The sequence below is a fragment of the Protopterus annectens genome, chromosome 1.part2, assembly GCF_019279795.1.
Source record: "Protopterus annectens isolate FY-2018-M chromosome 1.part2, PAN1.0, whole genome shotgun sequence".
NCBI classification, from domain to species: Eukaryota; Metazoa; Chordata; order Ceratodontiformes; family Protopteridae; genus Protopterus; species Protopterus annectens.
Genome location: NC_056727.1, coordinates 164,780,992 through 164,800,053, shown reverse-complemented (window position 1 = coordinate 164,800,053; position 19,062 = coordinate 164,780,992). Strand labels below are relative to the sequence as shown.

The 19,062-nt window shown below is 45.4% G+C and overlaps 1 protein-coding gene across 1 annotated transcript in view; it reads right to left on the bottom strand.

Annotated features, from left to right (window-relative positions):
- PPP2R5A (protein phosphatase 2 regulatory subunit B'alpha) overlaps positions 1-19,062 on the bottom strand; it is a gene marked incomplete in the record, with an annotated part of 2,279,188 nt that overhangs the window by 2,054,379 nt on the left and 205,747 nt on the right. The window contains 1 exon segment of the mRNA XM_044055395.1: positions 17,358-17,554. Coding sequence (XP_043911330.1) covers positions 17,358-17,554 — 197 coding nt within the window.

Below are 19,062 nucleotides of genomic sequence, written 5' to 3'. Positions count from 1 at the left end.
TAGAGTAAGCATCTTGAATTTTGGAATCTCTAGAAAGGTGTTCAAGACTGACCGATCCAGAATGGGTCTCCATGAGTTTTGCTTCCTGGGGACTAGAAAGAGCCTTGAGTAAAAACCTTGTCCAATCTCTGAAAGTGGAACTAGTTCTATGGCTTTCATAGCCAAAAGAGCTTCCACCTGGTTTAAGGCCTCTATCCATTGATGTTTTGGAAGGTCTGGCCATCCGCTTGGCCTTGGCAGGGTATGAAAATGGAATTTGTAACCTCTTGAAACCACATCCAGAATCCACTTGTCTTGGGTTATACGAGTCCAATTTTGATAAAGAGAGAGTTTTCCTCCGAGAGGGGCTTCCAGGCAAGAAGTTCCTGCAGCACAACAGAGGGAGTCATTGAGTCTGTTTCCTATGAGCTTGTGACCTGTCCCCCTCCTCCCCTAGGAGTGGAAGCAGTCCACTGCCTTGGTCTATAAGAAGCTTGCGTTTGAGGCCTTCCTCGGGAGCGTCTATATCTACCCCTCTGAGGCCTGTCTGAAGTGGGAAAGGACCAATTTTTAGAAGGCCAATTCCTGCTAAATCTGGGTGGCTGTACTTGTAAGAAATCTTTAACTGTTTGCATGGATTTCGCTTTATCCTCCATCTTTTTAATCACCTCTTCAGCTTTTGATCCAAACAAAACATTATCCTGAACAGGAGCATCCAATAATTTAGCTTTTACTTGTTCTGGCAAATTTTGTTCCTTCAGCCATGCATGCCTTCTAATAACTGTGCCGGAGGCAGCAGCCCTACAAGAAGCCTCCAAGGCATCAAATCCACAGTGTAAACCATGCTTCCCAACTTGTTCAGTGGCATGCAATAAGTCATGTAATTCCTTATCTGCAAAGGCAGAAATGGAAGTAAGCTTTTGTTTTAAAACAGACAAGAGAAATTGCTGGTACTTCAGCATATGAAACTTTTAGTTATGTACTCACCATAACTTCAGATGTTTGGGATCCATCTCGCCTACATTCTGACTGATGGGTTCGGAGCTGATCCCTCGGCTCCGACTCGGCACGCTTATGCCAAAGAGCGAAGTCTCTTATTGGCTGAGCTTACTATATCCCAGGATGCACCACTACCAGTCCCCCAGATCTAGTTTGTCCGCATACATGCACACATGCACGCACTGCTTATATAACATCGTCAGATGAAACAAGATAAAAACAGTAGAACTCAAAACCGTTCAATCTCTTCTGATCTCCAAGGCAGGGGGAAGGAGGGTGGGTATTAGGAATGTTGGAGCGATGGCTCCCAAACATCTGGAGTTATGGTGAGTACATAACTAAAAGATGTTATGTGATCCTATCTCGCCTACATTCTGACTAATGGGACAGCGTCCCTAGCACCTGAATCCTGGGTGGCTCACTGGAAAACACTCCTGAGTACCGTGGAACCAAATGATGCTCGCCCTTTAGATGCCACATCCAATTTATAGTGGGAAATGAAAGTGTGCGGATTGGACCAAGTAGCCGCAGCACAAATCTCAGAAATAGCGAGCTTGGAATGAAAAGCTATAGAAGTAGCCATAGCTCTGGTAGAGTGAGCTTTGATAGATGTTGTAAGTTGCTTATTTGAAGAGGAATAAGCCTGAGTTATACAATCTCTAATCCATTTGGAGATAGTAGCTTTTGTGATGGTTTTACCCAATTTATTGTCTGAGAAGGACACAAACAACTGGTCTGATTCTGAATTTGCTGAGTCCTGTCTAGATAGAAGCAATTGTCTGTGAACATCCAATTTATGGAGAGTGTATTCTGCTTCATTGGAGAATTTTGGGAAGAAAACTGGTAGCTCTAGAGATTGTTGGAGACAGAGATTAGAACAGACCTTTGGGACAAAAGATGGGTTAGGCCTAAGTGATACTCTATCCTTGTGAAAAATCAAGTACGGTGGTTTGATAGATAGGGCTTGAAGCTCTGAAACTCTTCTTGCAGAGGTAATTGCAACTAAGAAGGCAGTTTTCCAAGACAGATATTTTAACTCACATGTAGCAGCCGGTTCGAAAGGCGAAGATGTTAATGCACGAAGCACCAAATCAAGATCCCACGGAGGTGCAGGATGAAAAACTGGGGGTCTTAACAGCCCCGCACCTTTAATGAAAGTTTTGCATAATCTGCTGCTTATCAACGGTGGATCCATGGATTCGTGAAATTTAGAGATAGCTGCCAATTGGACTTTAATAGTAGAGACTGAAGATCCTTGATTAAACAAGGATGTTAAAAATTTCAAAACCTCTGGGATCGGGGCAGTGATAGGGTCTAAGCCCCTGAGTTGAGCCCAGATAGCAAACCTCTTCCACTTACTGAGGTACAATTTCTTAGTGGTGGGTTTGTGGGCCGAAGATAAAATGTGAATAACTTCCGGGTCTAAGGTGTGATTTCTGACTAAAGTCGGAAGTGGAGGAGCCAAGCTGTCAACTTCAAAGTGTGAAGGGACTGGTGTTGTCGTCCCGACTGATGAATTAGCAGATCCGTGTAAGATCTAAAACCCAAGGATCGTCCACATGTTTCTTCAGGTAGAAACCATACCTGACGAGGCCAGTGTGGAGCAATTAGTATCATCGTGGACCCCAATTGAGAAGCTTTCTGAATGACTTTGGAGAGAAGTGGAATCGGAGGAAAGGCATAAAGCAGCCCTGTTGGCCAAGGTTGTGCTAGAGCATCCATAGCTGCTTCCCCCTGATGTGGAGTCAAGGAGAAGAACCTTTTGCACTTTGTGTTTTGTGGTGTTGCAAACAGGTCGCAGCACGGCGTCCCCCATCTCCTGAAAACCTGAGCTGCTACTGTTTCGTTCAGGGACCACTCGTGAGGAGAGAGAATTGTCCTGCTTAATCTGTCTGCCAATATATTGAATTTCCCCGGAATGTGGGTCGCTACCAAGAAACGGCTGGTAGCTACAGCCCATTCCCACACCCTCATGGCCTCTCTGCAAAGGGGGTAAGATCTGGTCCCTCCTTGTTTGTTTAGATACCAGACCACTGACATGTTGTCTGTGTGGATAGCGATAATGCCCTGAGGGAGAAACTTGTGGAGGGCCTGTAGGGACAAAAGTACAGCCCTCATCTCCAATACATTGATGTGGAGAAAGTTCAGGGTTCCTGGCTTCCAGACGAAACCTAACCTGCCCAGACAATGCCCCCCCCCCCACCCTGTCTGGGAGGCATCCGTCGTCAGGGTGACCACCGGAGGGGGGATAACAAAAGGACTTCCCTGATTCAGATTGGACGGCTGAAGCCACCAGCGAAGGTCCCGTTTGCACGTTTCTGTAATCATAATGGGGTGATTGAGGGGAAGATCCTGAAAGGACCATTGAGTCGATAATAGCCACTGAAGAATCCTCATGTGCAATCTTGCCAGAGGAACTAGGAGAACCGTGGCAGACATCGAACCTAAAAGTTGCAGGACCATCCTGGCTGGGGCCTTGGATCTTGAAAGCAGGGCTTGAACTTGGCCTTGTAAAGTTTGAATCCTTCGTAGGAAGAAAAACGCGCATCAATTTTGAGTCTATCTCTGCTCCTATGAACCTTATGCGCTGAGAGGGCAGCAAGACAGACTTTGACCAATTGAATGTAATTCCCAGGGTAGCACCCAGGGAAATGGTGGCTTTGAGGTTGTCCATTAGTAGATGACTGGTGGTGGCAGTCAGGAGCCAGTCGTCCAGATAGGGAAACACTTGGAATCCAAGACTCCTCAGGTGAGCAGTTACTACTGCCAAACACTTGGTGAACACCCTGGGGGCTGTGGTGAGACCAAAGGGCAGTGCACAAAATTGGAAATGACTGTCTCCCAGGCTGAAGCGCAGATACTTCCTGGACGCCCGATGTATCGGTATGTGATAATAGGCGTCCTTGAGATCTATGGAGCACATCCAAACATCCTTCTCCAACAATGGGAGAAAGGATTGTAAAGTACAGTTTTGTACCTACCATAAATGTAGATGTTCGAGGATCCACATTGCTGCAGTCCTTACTATTGGGTAGTCCGCTGTCCCAGTCGGCCCGAATACCAGAGTATATGGCTGACGTCGGTCAGGGCGCATTAGACTGACGTCAGTACGTCAGGGTACTAATGCGCATGACCGACGTCATATCCTCAGTCTTTTCTTGCCCCAGATGTCAGAAGACCCTAAAAAGACAAGGCCCAAAATACCTGCACCAAAAATATATGCAACATATACAAAGAAATATACAAAAACATCAGCATATAACCTCACCTACACAACCACCCCTAAACACAGAGGGGAAGGAGGGAGGGTAAATTGGACTTCAGCAATGTGGATCCTCGAACATCTACATTTATGGTAGGTACAAAACTGTACTATGTTCTTCGTTCCACATTGCTGCAGTCCTTACTATTGGGTAGAATCCCAAAGCAGAGGTAAGGGAGGCTGGCAAATCATAAAGAAGTAGGAGCTGACAACATGCCTTGCAAAACAGCTGTGGCAAAACCAGCCCTAGACTTAGAGTAGATAGGAAGGTGATAATGCTTAGAGAAAGTATGCACTGAACTCCAAGTAGCTGCCTCCAAAATATCCTTAGTTGCCACCCCTTAGAAATGCTGTTGAAGTGGCAGTAGCCCTAGTGGAATGAGGCCTAATCCCAGCTGGAATTTCCTTGCCATGATGGGAATAACAAAATGCAATGCAAAACCCAATCCACCTAGAAATAGTTTGTTTTGACACAGGCTTGCCCTGAACTCAAAGCAAAAGAAACAAACAACTGCTGAGACTGCCTAAAATCCTTAGTCCTGCTTAAATAATAACGCAATTGCCTGTGTACATCTAAAGTGTGCAAAATCTTTTCCCGTTATTTGGGGGTCTGCATAAAAAGTAGGCAAATGAATAGTTTGGTTTAAAGCCACACTAGAAACCACCTTAGGCATAAAGCAAGGATTAGTACGTAATGATACCCTATCCTTATGGAAAATCAAACAGGGCTCTACTGCCATAAGGGCCTGCAACTCAGACACCCTTCTTGCAGAAGTAATAGCCAACAGAAAAGCAGTCTTCCATGACAAGTATTTCAATTCAGCAGTAGCCGCAGGCTCAAAAGGTTGTAGAGTAAGTTTTTCCAACACAAAATTGAGATCCCAAGCAGGAGTAGGAGCTCTACGTGGGGGTCTTATATTCTTTGCCCCTCTAAGAAACTGCTTGAACAAAGGATGCGAAAACAATGGTGGGTCACAATCATAGTGAGCTGAAATTGCTGCAGCATGAATCGTAATGGAAGAGAAGGACAAACCTTTGTCCAATAACTCAGTAAGATATTGCTGCAGCATGAATCGTAATGGAAGAGAAGGACAAACCTTTGTCCAATAACTCAGTAAGATATTGAAGAGCCACACTCAAATTAGGCTCAGAAATCTCCAAATTCTTTGCTGTACTCCAAAATAAAAATCTCTTCCATTTTTCTGCGTACACTTTCCTTGTACTAGGTCTTCTAGCTTCCATAATCACATTTAAAACTTGTTGAGGAAGTTGAGACCTGCTGTGTTTCAACACAGAATATGCCAGGCTGTTAGATGAAGAGAGTGAAGCTTGACATTGAGCAGATGACCGTCCTTCTGAGATAACAGATGAGGAATCAAAGGTAAAGGCCACGGAGGCTTCCTTACCAGACTCCTTAGTAGTGGGTACCAGTGTTGCCGAGGCCAATCTGGAGCTATCAAAATCATCCTTGGCCTGTCTTGTCTGACTTTTAATAGCACCTTTGGAAGAAGAGGTAGAGGTGGAAAGGCATACACATGAAGGTTTTTCCAACTGAAAGACAGAGCATCCACTTTCCAAGCTGTGTGATGAAACCCCTTTGTGCAAAACTTTGGCAGCTGGTGGTTCAGTGGAGAAGCGAACAGATCTATGTCTGGAGTTCCCCATGACACTGTCAATTTCTGAAATACATGAAGATCCAGTTTCCACTCGTGGGGATCCATGATTTGTCTGCTTAACACATCTGCTAAGGAGTTCTGTGCTCCCGGCAGAAACCTTGCCTGAAGAGTTAGTTGCAAGCTTAGCGCAGTCTCCCATAAAATCATTGCTTGCCTGCATAGAGGATAAGAATGTGTTCCCCCTTGCTTGTTGATGTACCACATGACAGTTGTGTTGTCTGTTAGAATCAACACCTGCCCTGGAAGAAGTAACTCCTTGAAAGCCATTAATGCAAACTGGACTGCTAACATCTCCTTCATGTTGATATGTAGATGCTGTAGTCTGGCAGGCCACTTGTCTTGTATCCACTTTCCATTTAGATGAGCTCCCCAAGCAATGTCCGAGGCATCTGTCGTTAAAATCTGACTCGCCTCCGGCCGGGTCACAGAGAGTCCCTTGTTTAGGTGACATTCCTGAGCCCACCACAAAAATTCTTTTTGAAGGCAAGGTATTATTTGAATGACAGTGTCCAAATCCTGGCAGTGCTGTGTCCATACACTTTTGAGATACCATTGTAGCTTCCTCATATGCAGTTTGGCATTGGGAAGCACCAGAATACAAGATGCCATGAACCCTAATGCTTGAAGGACTGTCCTTGCAGTCAGCACGGACTGATGAGATAGTTGATGGAAGTAAATTGATAGACTCTTTTGTTTGTCCGGGGTTAAAAAGGCCATCTGGGCTGCTGTATTCAGTCTCACACCCAGAAAGCACATGTCTTGAGAGGGTACTAGACTGGACTTTATTTCGTTCACAGAATACCCTAGGCATCTTAGCACTGCTATAACATATTCCAGATGCTGTAGAAGGTCTTCCTTTTCTTGAGCCAGAATCAGGCAGTCGTCCAAGTAAGGATAGATTTGAATTCCCTTTAGTCTGAAGTAAGCTATCACTGGAGCCAGAACCTTTGTGAATACTCTGGGCGCAGTAGATAAGCCAAAGGGCAATGCAGAGAACTGATAATGAGAATTTCCAGCTCGAAAACGCAGATACTTCCTGCAACTTAGTCTTATAGGCACATGAAGGTAAGCTTCCTTGAGATCTAAAGTTACCATCCAGTGATCTTTGCCCAGCAGAGGTAAAAGCTGTTGTAACGTCAACATCTTGAACTTGGGAATGTCCAGATAAGTGTTGAGGATAGATAAATCCAAAATTGGTCTCCACGTGTTCCCCTTCTTTGGTACTAGGAACAGGCGAGAATAAAATCCTAGGCCCCTTCCTGATACAGGGACTGGCTGAATGGCCCCTATTTGGAGTAATAGAGAAATTTGCTTGTGAGCCTCTTTCCTTTGTGGAGGAGGAACATCTGGCATGCCTTTGAAAGGGGGCAATGTATGGAAATAAAACCTGTAACCGTGGTGAATGATATCCAACACCCATCTGTCTTGAGTAATTAAATCCCAATTTCCTTTGAAAAGAGACAGTCTTCCTCCTAAAGGAGCTGCCAGACGAGAATCTACTGGCAGCTGAAAAGGCAGGTCATTGGGTCTGTTTACGAAAGGACTGACCCCTGCCCTCACCCGAAGTCTGAGCAGGGGAACTCCCTGTTCTAGGCCTAAAAGTACCTTGAGCTCTGCCCCTACCACGTCTAGACCTACCCCTAGACTGGGAATCATAAGCAGGATATGTCCATCCCTTAGTAGGCCAATTTCTACTAAACTTCGGTGGCTGCACCTGCAAAAAATCTTTAACAGTTTGCATAGACTTAGCTTTGTCCTCCATTTTCTTTAAAACTGCTTCCACAGGCGAACCAAACAACACATCAGACTGTAAAGGAGCATCCAAAATCCGTGTCTTAACATGCTCAGCTAAATTCTGATCCCTCAACCAGGCATGCCTGCGAAGAACAGAACTAGTGGCAGCCACCCTCGAGGAGGCCTGTACAGCATCAAAACCACATTGCAAAGAATGCTTACCCACTTGTTCAGACACATGAACTAAATCCAGCAACTCTTTACACTCAATACCTTCCGCCAAAGCATCCACCTTAGATTTCAGTTGTGAAAGGAGATAATTTTGATATTTGAGCATGTGAAACTGACAATTCAACGCCCTCATGGCTAAAGTGGAAGAAGTATACACTTTCTTTCCCCATCTATCCAAAGCCCGTGCCTCTTTATCAGTGGGAACAGGGTTTTTAACCACAGAGGCCTTAACACCTTTAGGTCCCTGGGAAACAGTTTCCGGGTCTGCCCTAGGACTCTTAAAAAGATACTGATGAGCTTCAGGCACCCTATAGTACCTATCAGGTTTAACAGGAGCAGGAGGCAAAGAATCAGGGTTCAGGGAAGCCTCTGCAAAAATATCTTCCACCACATTCAACACAGGAGGTATAGCTAAGGGCCTATGCTGGGGCAAAAACAAGAATTCCCTAAGCCTTTTCCTGGAATCAGAGTAATCCTGGCCTTCCCATTTAAAGTGCTCCCTCATAGAATGCAGAGTCTCTGAAAATGAGAAATCCTCAGGAGGAGAAGCTGTAGGAGTGGAGTCATCCACATCAGAATCAGAATAAGGAGGATACTCCTGCAAATCTTCCAGAAGACTCAGAAGCCTCTGAACACTGTTCAAAACTATCAAATTCGGTTCCACCCTAGGCCTCTTATCAGGAGGGGCATAGAACCTCTAATCATAGTAATCAAATCTTCTGCCATTTTAAGCATATGTTTCTTAGGCACAGAACCTGAAATGCTAGGAGAAGCCCCACTGAAGCTGAACTTGGCCTACCTCTCAAAGAAGCTTTGGCAACAGAAGGAGAGGCTCTAACTACCTTGGGAAGAGAGGGAAGAACAGTTACCTGAGAAGCCCCTCAGCCTGGCCTACCTCCTGAGAAGGCACATCCTGTAACAGTAAAGTCTCTGCCTGAGACTCCAAAGAAACTCCTGGCAAAACCTCTGGCTCCACTGAGCCTTCTAAAGAACCGGCGTCCGGGACTGCGGTTCATCAACCCTAGGCTTCGCTGTTTTGTCCTTGCGCTTGGAAGCGGGCCGGAGCATCCGGCGGCATTTTATAATTGCAACGCTTCCCAAACACTAACCTAGCACAGTCTAACCGTCTCTTAATAGTGCGTTTGTTAAACCTAGCACAAGAGCGGCATCCAACAACGCGTGCTCAGGCCCTAAACAAGGTATACACAAGGTATGGTAATCCCTATGAGGTATCTGTTTCCCACAAGAAATACAGTTATTCACTTTTTCTGACATCCGGTTAAATACTGAGGCAAGAAAACCGAAATGTTCCCCAACGGGTACTTAGCCAACTCTGATTCGGTCTGAAACTCCGGTTTCGGAAATATTTCAGAACGCCAACCTGCACTCGCAAAACTGCTTCTGCATCGGACCATGCGGCAAAAAAGACTGAGGATATGACGTCGGTCATGCGCATTAGTACCCTGACGTACTGACATCAGTCTACGCGCCTGACCGACGTCAGCCATATACTCTGGTATTCGGGCCGACTGGGACAGCGGACTACCCAATAGTAAGGACTGCAGCAATGTGGAACGAAGAACATCGTGACCATTCGGAATTTGGATTTCGTGACGGATTGGTTTAGTCTGCTGAGATCCAATATTGGTCTCAGGTCCCCTGTCTTTTGGCACTAAAAGAACTTTGAGTAATTTCGGATCCGATCTGGTCTGTGGACGGTTGGATGACTCCTTTTCTAGCAGCTTTAAAGCTTCTGCTGCAATTTCCCTCTGGGTGGTGGGTCCGGGATTTTTGGACGGTGGGGTGAGTGTGAAGGAATGGTGTAACCTCCGGCAATAATCCAAAGCACCCATCTGTCCTGAGTGATAGACTCCCAGGCTTTTAGGTGCTTGGCAAAACGGCACCCGACTGGCTCCGGAGCAGCACAGCCGGGCAATCCCTCATGAAGTGTGGGAGGCTGAAGAGCCACGAAAGGACTCGCGGTCTCCAGAATTGCGGGGCCCTCTGCCGCCTCCGGAACCACATCTTCCCTCCTCCTTTAGCCTTGGGATAAGGCCGAAAGGGAGTGGAATAACGTGCATCTACGGCAGATAAAGTTTTTCCTCTTGCTCACAGCGGTAAGAGTGTCTTTAACCTTAGGTCCAAACAAAGAGGACCCATCAAAGGGAGCGCCGGAAGGAAGACTTGAAGGCCTCCGCCAAAATGACACAAACGGAGCCAGGCTTGTCTCCGTGAGCCACGCCTGTGCCTGCTCTACCGCCCCTTCGGCCGCATATGAAATGAGCCTCATGGACGAGTTAGAAATTGAAGTAAGGATAGCCAACTGAGAGCTAACCGACTGGGCTAGCTGCTCAGGTAGGTTACCCGAGAGGGAATCTGACAGCTCCTTGACCAGATCCCTCTGAAGCCTGGTAAAATGTGCCAAATAATTCAGGGACCTTAAAGTAAAGGCCGCTGAAGTCAGGGTGCACTTCCCGTACCGGTCCATGCTCCTAGACTCCTTATTAGGAGGATGGACGGACGTTGAAGCCTCTGCCACGTCCTGTTGTGTAGCAGATGCCACCACCATGGCATCTACAGCCACGCCTTTAGTCAGGAACTCCTTCTCGGGTGGGGCAGACAAAAATTTGTTAGGACGAGAAGGCACTGGTTCCAGGGAGTCCACGTGCTTCCTCTTGCACGATCTCTTCCTTGGCGGCTCCTCTGAAGACAACTCCGAAGAACCCTCAGGAGGAGGGGAACCCCCAGTGGGGGTAACCTCAGGCCCAGGGGCTCCGCTGCCTAAGGACAGGGGAACTGCCAAAGACCCAGTTTCCACGCCCAGGGAAGGTGCCGGTAAAGCCAGAGATGGCCGAAGAAGACTTGGCCAAGGCACCCCTCATAGCTCTGAAAGCCGGACCCCAGAATCCTGGGAGTGTCCGTCCGAGCCATGATAGCAGACGGAAGTCCCGCAGAAGCACCGAGAGGGAGGCTCGAACCGACAGCATAGGTCCCAAACATCACCCCGGTCCAGCCGAAGAAGTCCGTGTACCAAACTCGGACCCGAAGGCGGGTTGGAGTAAGGGTCGGAGCCGACCCTAAGACCTCCACCGCTCCAACAGCACCTGCTCACGGAGCCGGCGGTCGGAGGAGGAATGGCAATGACATGGGCATGGGTCGTCGGCTCCGAAGCCAACTGGGTCAGAGCCAAAACAAATTTTTGAAAGACTGGGGACTGGAACAGTCTTTGGAGCACCCTGTCCATGTCCGAATCTGACATCCTCGATGACCTAGAGGATACTGAACGGGTTCGAGATGGCCTCTCCAACGGCCCCAAGGGGCTAGGGGACCGGCTCCGCGACTCGATGACTATCGGCGCCAAGGAATACCAAACTAGTTTCCATCGGTGCCGAGGAGGACTTCGCCAGGAGGAAGTGTCTGAGCGGATAACCTTCATCGGCTCCGATACCAGTGGAGCCGACGAAGATGACCGCCTCGATGCCCCAGCCTCGGCTCGAAGCCAGAGGAGTCGAGACTGGTGGCATCGAGGCAGACTGCCCTCGGCCCGAAGTCCTTGGAGCCGAAGGAGAAACCTGCCTATGTCTTTTGGCGGTCGGATCCGACGGACTGGTCGGAGCCGCCTTTTCTTTAGCAGGAGAAGGAGAGGATGCTAAAGCTTCTTCAAAGGAGGGTTTTATAAGACCTTTTAATATGAGTTTATTTTTCCTCTCTTGGAGGACCCTCGAGGAAAAAGCGTGACACACGCTGCAGGACTCCTGCAAATGTTTTGCACCCAAACAATAAACACAGAGAGAGTGGTCATCTGTTATAGACATTTTAAAGTTGCACTTGGTGCACTTTTTAAAGCCTGAAGGCCTAGGAACCTGAGACATTCTGGTAAAATATTCAGTGAACTAGCCAAACACAGTACAAACACTGTAATTATGACAGAAAAAGAAATTCTCTGCTTTGTCCTTCTTTTTAAAGAAAGAAACTATCAGCAGTATAAAGGATCCGAGATCCCTAAACAGAACAGAAGTCACCTAACAACTAAAAAGACCGGGAAAGGCCTTTCCACACAAGAGGTACTCCTGGTCAATCAACACTCAACACAAGAATTTACCAAGTCAATTTCTCCAAACGCACTCTAAACACAAGATAGCTGTTAAAACAGCTTTTTTTGTTAAGAATAAAGAAATTCCTGACAGAAAGTTAGTGAAAATAATCACTACTTAGCGCAGCCAGCTCGAGACAACGTCTTCACTTGTTAGTGGCAAACGAGATCTGGGGGACTGGTAGTGGTGCATCCTGGGATATAGTAAGCTCAGCCAATAAGAGACTTCACTCTTTGGCATAAGCGTGCCGAGTCGGAGCCGAGGGATCGGCTCCGAACCCATCAGTCAGAATGTAGGCGAGATAGGATCACATAACATCTGACAGTTTAAAGCCCTAATGGATAAAGTAGCAGAAGTGTACTCTTTTTTGCCCCATCTTTCTAAAGATCTAGAATCCTTGTCAGTGGGAATTGGGTTTTTGGCAGAAGCATCCTTAACTCCCTTAGGACCCTGAGAAATGGTTTCAGGGTCAGCAGAAGGGTTCTTGTATAAAAACTGGTGGGAATCAGGAACCCTGTAATATCTATCAGGCTTAACAGGAGCAGGAGGAAAAGAGTCAGGGGTTAAGTTAGCCTCCGAAAAAGCATCATCCACAATATCCAAAACAGGAGGAATAGCCAGGGGTCTATGTTGGGGGAGAAGAAGAAAATCCCTTAGTCTTTTCTCAGATTCCGAATACTCCTGTCCTTCCCAGTGGAAATGTTCCATCATTTCATGCAAAGTTTCCCCAAAAGAGAAATCCTCAGGGGGAGAAGCTGAAGGAATGGATTCCTCAGCATCAGAATCCTCATAAGGAGGGAAAGAATATTCCTGGTCAGAAGAAGAAACTGAAGAAACAGAAGCCTGATCAGAGGAATCATAATAAACTTCCTGCCTTGGCCTTTTATCTGGAGGGGGATGTGAACCCCTAATCATAGTAAGTAAATCCTCCGCCATCTTGAGTAACTGTTTCTGTGACTTGGGAGCCGGTTCAGAAGAGGCCTGTGTTGCAGTCTTTGATTTAGAAGGAGTCTTTGGCTTTGCCTTTATTAGAAGCTGAGTAGGCCTGAAAATCCCTTCGGAAGCCGGTACCTGCACAGCGGCTCCGGACCCATCCGAAGGGGCATTGTCCGAAGGTCCTGCAATAGAAATATTCAAAGGCCTAGTTGGCTCCTCGTGAGAGTCCGTTTCAGCCATCGGTTCTGAAATGGCCGACGACAGGGGCTGCAAAAGCGCCTCACTGACGACGGCCGAACCTGAAGCTGGCTCCGCTTGAGCGATATAGTCAGATTTGGACCTCTGAGGCCTGTCTTTATCCTTGCGACGTTTGTGAACTCCGGTAGCCGGGAACACATCCAACGACATTTTGTAGTTAAAGCGCCTACCGAAGTAATGAAAAGCAAAATCGTACGCTGATTGAATCTAGCACAAAACCGACAGCTAGCTACGTCGTGGTCAGGGCCTAAGCAAGGAATAGAGTAAGAATGAAAATCCTTATGAGGTATTTGCTTCCCACATGAAATACAATTATTAACTTTTTCTGACATCGGACTGGAGCAAGAAAAAGTTACCCCAACGGGGTACTTAGCTTTGAGTGGAGAAGAAAGTCTTCGGACTGAAGTTTATCAGAAAAAATAGTCAGGAGTCAGCCGACCAGCACTTGCGAACTGCTATCACCGCACGGCAAGAAAGACTGGAGAAGATGGCGTCGGCTGTCAGCTTTGTGCTCCTGGTGCTCTGACGTCAGGGAGCATGGTTGAATAGCCGACGCCGGACCCAGACTTTGGGATTCTGGCCGACCTGGGACTGCCTGCCAGCAGGGGAGAACCCTACAGTCATGACTGCAACAGTGAAACACGATGAACATCATATGAACACGGAGTAATGATTAGCAGGGAGTCACAGAAGAAATAATGCCAGATAAGGAGGATTTTGAGTCAGAAGACTGTATTCGGAATTCATCAGACCTATTACGAAGTACAATGCCCTCTTTGACATGTACCTAACCAGGCATATGCAACAACTGGAACGCTCACGGACGTTCCTCACTAAAATAATACAGAGCATAAATAACATGTCCTATGCAAACCACATTAAAGCCCTAGCCCTGCATTCCATCTCCTACAGGCTGTTGAGGGGAGATCTATACCTGGTATACAAGGCAATGTCAGACCCTGCTTAGATGGACCTCCTGCATATCTGCAAAACCAACAGCACCAGAATTACATCTTTTAAAGACTTGAACATTGCCTGTGATATAAAGCGGACCTGCTAGAGAGACAGGTATGTATCCCAGAGACTACCCATTGTCTGGAGCAGGATCCCCATCCATGTGAAGCAGAGTTCCTCCCTAACCTAGTTCAAGTGTAAATTGGACAACTGGATGGGGAACAGGAAAATTCATCCCAAGTTTAGCACCTATGGCTCTAATGGACACAGGCAGCCTGTAAATGTTAAACCTCCCAAGCCCCTGCATACACTTATCAGGGGTACGAGAATTTATTAGAGATTTGGAATGCATAGCTGGGCTTAAAAACACCCTCATGTTTGTTAGCCTATTAAACACCTCTGAACCTATAACCCAGCAACCACCTTGTAAGCAAAAGCTGCCAGCAGATATTTTGCCATGTAAGCCTGACAACAGACTGTCCTAGAGTAGAGAATATATAAGCTTTTCCCATACCCATCAAAAGTTCTTCCATCCTTGCCCAATGACACACAGTTTTTAGCAATAAGGTGTCAAACTTGAATCCTGAGCTAAGGAAGTTACAGATGGATCGGCAACAGGGTTACAAAATAGGATTGTGGTACTTTGTAAAGCCTGTCAGTTTCTTTGGGTGGAAGAGACTGACTGTAAAGAGTAGTACATCCTGAATTAAAGGGAGCACCAATGAAGGAGGGACGGCCAATGGTTTACAAGATTGATACCTAAACTGAGACTCTATAACTTTTTATAATCAGTTGATGTCTTTTGCTTTCCACTGGAAGAAGTTCTTCAACCTACCTATTATGTCTGAAAATTAAATTTCTTCTATGGGAGAATCTGAAGAAATATCTTCTTCACACTCTTGACTAAAAGAATCAAGAAAAGACACCAGAGAAGTCCAGTTTCCTCAACGTCAGCCTGGGAGTCACTACTTGAAAGCGAGTCGGAAGTTTTCCTTTTTATACGAGAAGAAGCAAGGGAAGCACACTGCAATGACTGAAAAACCTTAAAAAATCCTTTAGCAAAGGAACAATTCCTTCTTGGACTCTTTTGTACATGGGGTTGAAGGAAGAGAAACAAGTTTAGTTTTTCTGACTCCATGTTATATCAGAGGTACAGACTTCAATATGGGAACTCGGTACCTTCTCTTTCATAAGCACTTGAAGTTAACAGTCTGGCCCTTTTGAAATCAATAAGCACGGTTCTCCCTTTTTTGTACCAGGCATACATCTTACCCTTGTCCTTAACAGCATCCCTAGGAGCAGTACCAGAGGGGTTAAAACTGATTGATGGTCACAGGACTCCTACAAGGCCACAAAGGAGTCAGTCAGGGTCTTGGGGGGTGAAGTAAAAACTTCAGAAGCCTATCCATCTTCTTTATCTTAGAAGTTAGAAAAGGGGGGATCATCTGAGGTACTGGCACCAGAGCCTACAATCATTTTCAAGAGGGCCTCAAGCCATTGTTTCTATAGAAAAATGTTACAGGAGTTAAGCACAGCTCAAGATCCTGGGCATATGGCCTGAAGGTCACAGACATGGAGCAAAAGCTTACTGAGAAAAAATCCAAGCAATGTTTTCTCATTTCCCGTCCTAATCTTCACTGTCAAATGCCAGCAATCATCTTGTCTGCTGCTTACAGGCATGCCAGAATAGGTAGGTAATAGGCTATCAGTCCAAGGGCCTATGAAAGCCTAGCCAACAATGTTCCCTGGCTTACGCCACCCAAGAAAGTTATTTTTCTGTGCCACTGTCGAGCAGAGACACAGAAGTGATCCCCAGGGTGTATTTCCTATTTCCCATCCACTCATCAAGAATTTTCTTGAAGAGTGCTAATGAAGAACTTTGCTTGACATAGATGGGTAGCCGGTTCCAGAGTATGGGTAGTCTCTGGGACAGGAATCTATCCCTCCAGCATGTCCTGTTTATTGTGGTGACAAGGCTTAGGTCCCTAGAGCGTGTAGCTCGGAGGGATTGGGATTTCTTTAGGTGTAGCATGTCCAACAGCTCTGGGTTTGACACAGCTTTATATGTTAGGCAGAGATCACCTTGGAGTAGGCGATATGCTACGGAGTAAAGCTGGAGTTTTTTTGAGGCGGTCAGTGTAGGGCATTTGTTTGAGGCCAGTAATCCTCTTTGTGAGGTACTTCTGTGGCCTTTCCAGTTGCTGCAGATGTCTTGTGAGGTATATTCCAAAAGGGGCGTTGTACTCTATAATGGGTCTAATGAGTGTCGAGTAGAGGGGAACAATGACCTCTTTTTTTTCCTGGATGAGAACCCTTTTATGATGAGATGTGCCACGTAGAAGGAATTCCTGACTACTGTGGTGATGTGACTATCAAATGAGAGACTACTGTCCACTTGGGTCCCAAGGTCTCTTATCACACATTTGGTGTTAAGTAGATTTCAGCAGATTTCCTGGATTTTCTAAGGGCATGAACTGGGCCTGATGAATTCAGTTCTTTAGTCACAGACACTACAGTCTGGTCTCTCCCGCAGTCCTAGAGATCTCCATTTTAAAAAGGGGAAGAATAGGGCATAAAACTGAAAGCAGTCCCAACTAATCAAACATTCTATGTTGTGGCGCAATTAACTTTCCCAGTGCAGCTACCACACTTCAATAAAAAAATGAACTGACAATGAAGGAATTGAAAGGAATGCCAGTAACATGTAGAAAATGCATAAAATTAATAAAACTATGCATTTCTGTCTATATTAAAACAGGCATTTTGTTTTACAACGTACATAGCAATTTGCAATAAAACACTTATAACTTCAAGTTTCTACATCTAGTATCTATATACCCATGTCCAAGATTTAAACCTTTACATTTAATACAAAAGTACAAAAAGCATACAGATTTCAGCTTAGTAAAACAAAAATAAAAAATTCTGTTTACAAATACTGGTCCATGTGAGAAGTTTTTAGAGATCACAGTTTCAGTCGCCAATTTCATTGTACAAGTCCATTTGCATATCAGCGAAAGACAAACATTTTATCTGACAAACTGTATCACCAAGTTTCTCAACTGCCTTTTTCAGAATCATCAACCTTTTCCACTTCACTCTTCTTACACCCCAAGCTTCCAAATGAAAAGTTAAGTTCTTTAAAAATATAAAAAAGAAGCTAAAGAAAATGAGCAACTTTTCAGCCTGGTCCTTGTTGGATTATAAATTATCAAATAGCTCAATGTCACTTACCATTTTTACTACATCACCATAAGATGAATCAACAAGAACTCCTCTGTTTGTTGAAATAAAATCTATCAATTCGTTCAATGTAGCTCGTTTCACTTCTTTACTTTTCAAATCTGACACAGAATCATAGAAATCAAACAGTACACAGCACTGTTGAAGTTTCTGAATGAAGAGTTCTTGGTGTTCAGACAAAGGTGCATCTGTAATAGAATAACACAAGATTAAACTATATTTCACAGTTTTATAACATAGAAAATTCCATTGTTTATTTACTGTTGTGCCTTGTTTGCCCTCTGCACATCAAAATTGGTTGTCTACATGCTCCAAGAAAACCTACAGCTCATTATTTTTCCAATCACACATTGATGAAGCAACTCTAATGCAAGAGCTAATGCTTTGTTAAAGCTGCTGCACAATTTTGGAACTGATCTTTTGATCCTGAAGCCCACTATGCTTCAGATCACTCTGCGACTGACTAGTAAGTGTGCAGCTCTCAACACAAAATTATTTTCTGTACTGACAAAGACCCACGTTTCAAATCTGTCCAATATAATTACTTGTCTTTTACTTTTAAAAGTGTTCACAGCATATGGAGTTACTTTGCATTTCCCCATATCACATTGTTTTGAAAAGCCTTGCAAAGGATCACACTGATCAGCACTTAACAACCAAGTACATCTGATTTCTATTTCTATAGAAAAGTATCTTGGGTTTCACATTTACTTACCACACACACCTCCTAAATGTCCAGAATGTCACAAACTACCAGATTGAAGTGTCATATTTTTAGTCTACTCCTCATATTTTGTATTGCAAATAACTGAGGGTTGAAGTTACTAAATAATGACATACATTTCAGTTTGACTTCATATCCTTCAGAAAAAGCATGTAAAACAAAAAGTACAGTTTTGTACCTACCATGCTAATACAGCTGCAGTCATAACAGATGGGTTCTCCTGCCGTCAGGCGGGTCCTCGGTCGGCCGAATTCCAAAGTCTAGGTCCGGCGTCGGTTGTCGTCGCTTCTTCCCGGACGTCAGTGCGACAGGGGTATAAAAGAACCAGCCGACGCCATTTTCTTCAGTTTTTCTTGCCCCAGATGTCAGGTGCCCCCAGAAGGAAGGCAATACATAAACTAATGTAATAATGCAATGCAATATAATCAAAATACAGTAGTTGCAAGCAAATACACCATAAATGAATACCCCAATCAGGTTGTATGAGGAGGTGTTAGCCAATAGGCTTATCCCAACAGGGGAAGGAGGGAGGGAAACCTGGACTGCAGCTGTATTGGCACTCGAACATCTACATTTATGGTAGGTACAAAACTGTACAATGTTCATCGTGCATACAGCTGCAGTCATAACAGATGGGTAGAATCCCAAAGCTAAAAAAGGGGTGGTAGGCACTAGGTGGAACTATGAGGAGCCAGGATGCCCTGCAAGACTGCAGTGGCAAAGCCTGCTCTAGTTTTGGAGTATAATGGTAGGCGGTAGTGCTTGGAGAAGGTATGTACAGAACTCCAAGTGGCTGCTTCCAAAATAACTTTGGTAGGAACACCTCTGAGGAAAGCTGCAGAGGTAGCTGTGGCCCTTGTGGAGTGAGATCTGATGCCTGCAGGTACAGTTTTACCATGAAAAGAGTAACAAAAGCGTACGCAGTGGGCTATCCATTTTGAGATGGTCTGTTTGGAAATTGGCTTCCCTTGA